Below are 8272 nucleotides of genomic sequence, written 5' to 3' on the forward strand. Positions count from 1 at the left end.
CCTTACTGAACCACATTTATTAAAAATGACTAAGGCTGTACATAAAAATCCGAGGTCTCTAAAAAGCCTATAGGAGCTGTGGCAGCGGGGTTTCATTTCTTCACGTTACCGAGTTGGTGGGTGGGGATGGCGGAGGCAGAGGATGAGGAGGGAGTTTTCCTTAAACACGTTTCAGGTTAGTACAGAGTAGCTGAGTTACAGTCTTAACTATCTAAGAAGCAAACAGAATATTCCCAGATTTCACTGGGGGTGATGACCCACCGACCCCCTTGCCCCTGCAGCTGCAGTTAGGTGATTCGCAAATTCTTTACACAGCCAAAGCACCAATTTTACATAGTCTCAGACACCTATGTAGACTAGTTGTACAATATATTCCACATTATTCTACAGTCTATCTAACCACACACAACTGTACACTTTAAAAAAAAAATTTCCTTTTTGGCCACTCCCTCCCTTCCCTTCTCCTACTTCCTTCTGGCTGCCCCCAGCACAGGCCAAGGCAGAGGCCTGGAGTCTCCAGGGAGGCAATCTCCCACCAGCACAAACATGGCTTGTTCCAGAAGCCTGCAAGGAATCCAAGGCAAGGGAAGACCAGCACTTTTCACAAGTTTTTCTGAACTCCCAGGCTCAGCATCTTTTGCCCCTGGCAGAAGGTAAGAGCAAAACTTCCATCACCTCAGCTCTCCCAGAAGCAAAACACCATCACCCTCTGGGCTTGTATTTGCCTAAAAGGCTTACCAACAGAAATGGGAATCCGAGGTCTTAACTCGTTTAATAGTGCTGGGCACCCCGTCTTCACAGCCTGCTTCTCTGAATGGTTAGTGTCTCCAATAAATAAATCCAGAGCCTCGAATAACCTTCAATGTTTAAAAACAGTTTCAAGTCCTCCATTAGCTTTATTTTAAAAAAGAAAAATGCTAGGTTTGCTTCAGTTACCTGCAGCAATCAAAAAGCTTTGGCACCTTCTTTGAGACAATTGCACAAAACAGGATGCATCAAGGTAGAAGGCAAGCGTCTTTTTGGCAACCTAGGCAAAGAAGACAGCAAAAGACACCACCAAGTCCGTCTGCAGAAAAGTCCACTGTCCCGAGGTGACGACCACTCTTTAGGGCGTCGTGTAAAACGCATAATAACCCCCCATGCCTTTCGAGGTGTCTTTGCTGTACTCTTCGGCGTTAATGTCCTCACACTTTATGGAGGGAGAATTCTCGTTACTGGAGGTGCTGGGAGACAGCCGCCTTCGCTTACAAGCACTGGTGTACACCCCCGAATCACTGGAATCTAGAGACTTGATGGAAGGGGGTGTCTCTATCCAGGAAGATCCCATTTCTTCCTTGACTTTGTCCTTGGCCAGCGGATCTTCGGGGAACACAGGGGGGCTCGTTCTGGAGGTCCATGGTAGTCCGGCCGCCATCTTCCTCTGGTAAGAACCACGCCCTCCCCACCCTGCCATTGCAGGGAAGGTTGGGTCAGGGTAATACCCCAGGGCATGGGACGTCTGGAGGGGCAAGGACTTAATACCATATGGGAGCAAGGTGCTGGAGGAGTACTCAGGTTCATAGGAACTGATGTCTAGTTTGTTGGTCCCAGGCTGCTGGACAGGCGTGACAAGCCACCGCTGGGGAGGGTTGGCCACCTCTTCGCTCTGTTGGGGTGAAAGGAGGCCGTTGGTCTGTGGCACGGTTCTCTCGCCATTATAATATCGGGCTTGAGGTAAAGTGTTGACAAAGGGCTCCGGGAAGAAGGACTGAACGCCGTACCGACCTCCGGGGACAATCTGATGGGATCTAGGAGAATCCGTGGGAGATGGAGTTAACCTGTCATTTTCTGAAGCGGTGTACATGCTACAATATAAAGAGAAACACTTAAAGAAAAAAACACCCGGATGTTGTCCCCAAACAAACCACCTCCCAGAAACGAAAGTGTCCTGTGCTGAGCGCTACCCGCACGGACAGCGCTGGTATGTCAGAGGGCAGGAACACAGGCAGGTGTGCTGGACAATTTTGGGTGGCCTCTTGGCTCGGGGAAATGTCCTCTCATGCAGCAAGTGTTTAAATGAAAGAAAACGCTGCCTTGGATGCCCTCAAACGTATAGAAGTTAGAACAGTTCCGCTTTGTCAACGTGTCAGAAGGGAGACTGGCTGTGGTGTTTAGAAGCAGCAGGGCCCTGCTACTGAATGTTTAAAAATTATATCCTCTTAGCTTCAGGTTTTTCTTATGTTAACAGAAGAGGGGGAGAGAGTAATATCTGTGCTTGTGAGGATAAAAAACAGTTGGGGCCAGTGAAAAAGGAAGGCATATAAATGTAGATTCTGAAAATGTCAAATCTCTACTCAAATGTAAAAAAAAAAAAAACCCCAGCTCTTCACGTTTAAGCCTTTAACATTTCTTTGGAAATTAACAAAGGCCTTCTGAGAGCATTCTAAAGCAAGATTAAGGCAAGAATTATGCAAAAATAAAAACAGGTAAAACTTCCAAAACACGAAAGCTCCTCCTGGAATATGTTTTCAGCTACACCCTGTTCAAAGATGCCCATGCCAGTAGGAATAAAGCCACACTTACGAATCATAGTTGTCCCTGAAGCCTTTCGCAAAGGGGTTATGATCAATCTTCAGTTGGGTAATCTAGATGGGGAGAAAAACAGTGGTTGAGGGCTCAGTCACTGTGTGCGGTGGCGTAGAGTCTTGGGAAGCTGGGGACACTCACGTCAGTGTTTTGGTAGGCAGTCACGGCGATGAACTGTGTTTCTGAGAAGGTGAAGGTCTGAGTCTTGGAGGGTTCATTCAAATCCTCCACGCCATCCTCTGTCACTTCAACGATGTGCAGCCGGGGTTGGTATTTGTGCAGAGACTGTAAGACTATCATCTAGAAATAGCACAGAGAAAGAGTGTCCAATGCTAAAAAAATCTCTTAGAGACACAATAAAAAGTAGATTTTGACAAATTTTGTGTTTTGCAAGGGGGGCTCCCACTTCCTCCCCACTGACAGCTTGCTTTTCTGTTGCCACCTTTAAGATCTTTATCATTGCCACTTTTGAAACTTATAATTAGGTACGTGTGCTTAATAAGCAGTTTTTTTTCCTCTTGGTTGTCTAAGTCCTTGAAAGATTTCAGTGAATTCTGTTCCTGATAGTCAACACACTGCTACTAAAATGCAGTAAGAAAGTGACAATGAGAAAGTCAAAAAGGAAACAAAAAAGAAAAGGTTAGAAATAGGTGAGCAAACAGGTCACAACTGCAAATATTATGAATACCGCGAGAAAACTGTTATTAGAAGAGAAAGACTGCCAGCAGACACCCCTCTTCTTCTGCCACTCTACCTGGGTGTTGTTGTTATTTGCGCCTTTGTTATTGGTGAGTTTTAATTTCCCAAAGGAAATCTCCTGTCTCATCCAGTGGGAACCGGTATTAGGAGACTCTGGGTGAACATACATTTTGTTGCCTAAAATGAAAAAAAAAAAACAGAAGACTCAAACAGATGAGCTATTTTAAATTGGGGCTGCTGGAGGGCTGTGGGCAGCTAATGGGCAGGGTGTAGTAAGAGCTAGACTTGGCACGGTCTCCCAGGGAGGACAGCGGTGGGGCTCCGCCCACACCCTTCCCAGGGCTCCAGTGCCCCCACCGGCCTTATTCATCTCCACAATATCTCAACATTTGAAAACAGAGCCAACAGCGGATGACCTTTGAAGGTCAATTGGGGAAAGCTGGAAGGTGGCTGGATTTCCATGGTTGAACTCAACCTTGATGGAGACTTATTCCCACTGGGAGAGCTTTTGCCGAGGTTTCCGGAAGGGAGGGATGAAAGGGAGGGGGAGGGCGCTAGGTAAAGTCTCCCTATGCCAGAGCTCTGCTCTCCCTCCAACAATCCAGGCCACAGAAGGGGCTCCTACACTATCCCAGGCCCGGACTGGGGTGGGGTGAGGTTTGTGAGAGCTAGATTGCACGGTGAGTCGTCTGGGTCTAGGGCTCGGTTTCTTCCCAGCCCGCACCCCACCCCCACCCCCAACGCGCGCGGCCTCCTCTCTCCTCACCCTGCATGTTATTGTCGGCCTTGCCGCAGGTCACCCACTTGCCACCCTGGAAGCGCCAGTGGTTGGGGTCGGCCAGCACCACCTCTACGAACACGTTGTAGTGGGCGGTGGGATTGAGTCCGTTTATGTTGAAGCTCAAGAATGGAAACATGCGCCTGTGTAGGGGGAACAGAACCGGGGCAAGCGGCTGAAATTGGGAGAGCCGAGGGCGCGGCCGCACAACGCCCAGTCCCCCAGACACCGGGATGGCGTCGGAGCAGTCCCTCTAGAAGTCTGCAATGGCCGGCATACTGATAAAGTGGCCCCAAAGCACGGCAAACATCTTTGAGTTGACTGCTCTTGGAACACCTCCCTTTTTTTCCAGAATAAACTGCCCTAAACGTATTTCCCCCGTTCAAGTGCTCACCCTTTTAAATGTGCATTCATTTTTCTACCAAAATGTAAAGCAAAAACCCTTAACTTGAAATACACAAGTACCAGAAAACTACAACACACCGGGGCTTGCGCTTTGAATGCAAGTCCCCCTGAAGTGCCTCTCTCCCCACGCACACGGGAGCGTTCTCCCGAATAACCACTGCCGGCACCTGGATGTGTATCCTAACTTTCTCACTCGGAAACCAGGCCAGCTCAGCTCCAAGGCTTGGCCTACCCACGGACCCGCTGTCCCAGGTGCGCGCTCCAGCCCTCCTGCCCAACTCCCAGAGGCGCCCCATGGAGATCCCGGCGCCTAAAACTGCAGGAGCCCATCTAGGCGCGCAGGTGGCCGCCAGCTCGTGCCCCCTACCCTGGGCGCAGCTCCTCGCCGGCGTGCAGGGACCAGCAAACCGCCGAGCGGGCGGATGCAGTGAATCCAGCTTTGTGGACCAGTCCAAAAGTCCATTTCCGCCTCCTCCTTGTCAATCCAGGTGAGGGGAGGAGAGGATCCAGCAGCCAGGATGAGCGTACCGAGCAAGCCGGCGGCGCGTGGCCGCAGAGAGACCCTGCACTGGAGATGCGGTGTCTCCCTCGTTGCGCGTGTTAAAACACACGAAGCGGCCTTCCCCGGGACCACAGTCCCCCTTTACCCCGGCACCCAGGGGCCCCTCCCCGCCGCGCTCACCTGCCCTGTTTCGTAATGATCATCTCAGTTTGGTGACGGTGGAATTTGAGCCACAGTGGCCGGTTGCACAGGTAGACGTGGGCGCGGAAGCCGGAAGCGGGAACCCCGAGGCCCCCTAATCCTCCGCAAGATCCCGCCGCCGCCGCCCCAGGGTAGGGCCCATAGATCGGAGCCCCCTGGCCGTACTGATAGGCACCCGGGCCGCTGCCCCCGCCGCCGCCGCCGCCGCCGCCACCCCCGGAGCCACTGCCGGGGCCGGCTCCCGGGCCGAACTGCGCCCTCCCGGGTGGGCACACAGCCGCGGGGAAGCCGCCGGGGGGCAGCATGGAGCCGTAGGGGTAGCGCGCCCCGTTGGGAGCCGGGTACACTGATCCGTGGGGCGCCCCGGCTGCCGCTTGGTACGGGAAGAGCGAGCAAGGTGCAGCTAGCTCTGCGCCCTGGGGCCCGGGGGACTGAAGGTAGTAGCGCTCCGAACTCAGGCTGTCCATGGAGTAGCGCGCGGTGGCAGCAGCGGCGGCAGCGGCGGCTGCGGCGGCGGCAGCGGCGGAGGGCAGCTCCTCCTCTCCGCAGGGGGAGCCCTTGCGGCCGTCCGGGGGCCCGGGCTTGGCCACGGCCGCGGCTCTGGCAAAGGCGTCCCCGGCGTCGGCGTCACTGAGCATGGCCGCGGGGGGCCCCGCGCTGGCGGCTGCGGGCTCCCCGTTTCCCACCTCGCACGAGAGACTGCCTGAGAACTTCTTGGGCGCTTTGTCTAAGTCCAGCCTCTGAGGCGAGGGCGCCGCGCCCGGGAGGTGGCCTGCGCTCCCCCCGCCACCCCCGCCGCCACCGCCGCCGCCGCCGCCGCCGCCGCCGCGCGCACTCTCCAGCGGGTAGAAGTGCGCGCTGGGCAGGTTCACGGAGCTCACCAGGAGCTGCTCCCCTAACTGCATGCTTTGCAGAGAGCAGACGGCAGCTGGCTGCTTCCTCTCCTCTGGTGGCCTTATTATAAAGGCAGGATGGGGGGAGCCAGCGCCCCCTTCCGAGGGGAAGGTAACTTCCCCTTCCTCCCGCGCCCGGGCTACCCACCTGCCGACTCGCGGGCCGCTACAGTGCGCACCCGTGCGCCCTCAGTGCAGCGTTCTTTCCGTTTGGAAAGCGCACAGAGTTTGAAGGCAGGAGGTGGAAACTGACCGAGAAGTACTCTCTCCCTCCCCCTCCCCTCTTGCCTCTCAGGAGTCCCACACTCACGCCCGGGATCTTTGTCCTCATCCACCCCCAGCCCGCGCCTTTCTGCCCTATCTCAATTGCCAAACCGTTGGTGTAGCTGACCACTTGGAAACTTGCAGGCTGTCACTGGCTGCTTTATATACATGGGGCCTGGGAGGGGCTTCGCAGCCCCACAGCTCGGGGACCCTCCTTATTGGCTGATGCAGGTGACACTAATTCAATTAGGCATTTACTAATTGGATCAAGTTGCTTGCGACTTTCTTTTCCTTTAGCCCGATTTTTTTTTTTTTTAAGATTCTGTCCTGCTGTGAGCATCAGTTCTGGAGTTTAGGGGAACCGGTTTTGGGGGCAGCACAGCGGAGTCCATCCTTGGCACAGGAATCACCCCCCCGCACTTTGCGCGGGTAATGCTGTGGCAGGAGCAGGTTTTAGAGGCCGGAGGGAGAATGGCTGTCCAAGCTGACTGCTGGCAGGGAGGCGCCGTGCCCGAGGGTGGGGAACTGGGGCGAGCTGGAGGGAGGCCCGAGTGAAAGCTCTAATTCCTGGGAAGCTGTGAGGCTGACGCCCAGGCCCCCAATACACAGGCTCCACTTGGTTGCTGGGTCCCCTGTTTTTTTCTTTTCTTTCTTTTTTCTTTTTTTTTAAACCAGTGGAGAGGACTCTGACTCTCCGCTTTTGGGATATCGGGGACACCACCATCCCCAGCTCTCAGCTTTTGAATCAGAAGCCCAGGTGCGGTGGGAGTACTGGGGACGGAAAAGAGTGGAACCGGACAAGCGCACCGTTACGCTCACATCCACACCGACAAGCCTGCTTTGGCCGGCGAGCACCCACGCTGCTCCGTGTTCCTGAATCCCGCACGCTTCCTATTCCTACCGCACCCCCATCTTCGACTGGGCCTGACACCGGGAAACAAAGGTTCCTTAGCAGCCGCGCGGTTAAGCTTCCCCTTGCCTCTCTGCTGCTGCGCAACACAGAAGGTAGAATAATTAGTGAAATAATCAGTTTGTTATTGAATTAAGCCCCTTCTCCCCAGCTGCCTGTGTTGTCCCTACGTTTCCGCAAACAGGGTTCAGAGCGGTGCCGTCATATTTTATTGTATTATTACAGAAGGGAGCGCACGTTTCGTGGCGGATGGGGAGAAGTCTAAATATTCGCTGCTAATAAGCAATTACGAACGCGGCCAGTAATCGCTCCGGGAGCGCATTTTCCGGCTGAGAGGTCGGGCCTCTGCTTCCCCAACCGGACGCGATCACACGGGAAACTTTTCGCCCGCAACAGATGAGGTGGCCGTGGGACTCGCCGAGCGCGCACTCGCCAGGGTAGAACAGCGCGGAGCTTTCCAACCCAGATTCCAACCCGCAGCGGCGCCAACGTCGGCACGTCTGGGTTAGGGAGCGAGGCGGTCCTTGACGCACGTGGGCGCTCCAGGGCTGTTATCACAGTTTTTTTGTGGTGGTGAGAACCGTGATCGCGGGATAGTTTTCAGGGTCAAGGCACAGCCAGGGGGAGGGGCAGTTTAAGTCGAGTGGGCCGGGGCGAGGGCCTTGGAGGTCCGGGGCTAGTGCAGCTCCGGAGCGGAACCCTCGGAAAGCGGGCACCCCGCGCTCTCACCCTGCGCGCTGCGTGCATTTCGTCCCATCCAGTTTAGTTAGGCTCTGGCGTGACTCTCTCCTCTGATCACGCTCTTGTCCACGCCTATAGGCCCTGCTTTTATTTTATTTGCCCCGGGGAATCCTCGAAGGTCGGCTTTCAAAGAGTATAGCGCTTCAAAAGACTTCACGGTTTTTCCTCGTGGAAGAGAGTCCGTCAAAGGGATGAGAGCGCATGGAAAGGAAGGGACTGTGCGACTTTGGCGGCTTTGGCGGTGTGGCGCTGGGCCAGCAGGCGCTGGTGGTGATTCGTGGGCTCCTCTACATTAGTCTTGACCCCCCAGCTTC

The 8272-nt window shown here is 54.7% G+C and overlaps 1 protein-coding gene across 5 annotated transcripts; it reads right to left on the reverse strand.

Moving 5' to 3' along the window:
- On the reverse strand, positions 1-6206 carry EOMES (eomesodermin). Of its 5 annotated transcripts, none has more exons than XM_089331187.1 (7): positions 5130-6206; positions 4031-4185; positions 3320-3441; positions 2707-2865; positions 2563-2624; positions 1765-1844; positions 1-1645 (listed from the first exon to the last, which is right to left on the reverse strand). In XM_089331187.1, the coding sequence occupies exons 1-7, from the start codon at positions 6053-6055 to the stop codon at positions 1557-1559; spliced, it is 1593 nt and encodes a 530-aa protein (XP_089187313.1). In that variant the 5' UTR covers positions 6056-6206; the 3' UTR covers positions 1-1556. The 5 variants fall into 5 exon arrangements, with proteins under 5 accessions (XP_089187313.1, XP_089187314.1, XP_069929325.1 ...); XM_089331188.1 differs by having other exon boundaries at positions 1761-1844; XM_070073224.2 differs by having other exon boundaries at positions 1-1787.
- Between the last annotated feature and the right edge of the window lie 2066 nt (positions 6207-8272).

Source organism: Oryctolagus cuniculus, chromosome 4, assembly GCF_051225735.1.
Source record: "Oryctolagus cuniculus isolate XC-2025 breed Fujian yellow rabbit chromosome 4, ASM5122573v1, whole genome shotgun sequence".
Classification (NCBI taxonomy): Eukaryota; Metazoa; Chordata; class Mammalia; order Lagomorpha; family Leporidae; genus Oryctolagus; species Oryctolagus cuniculus.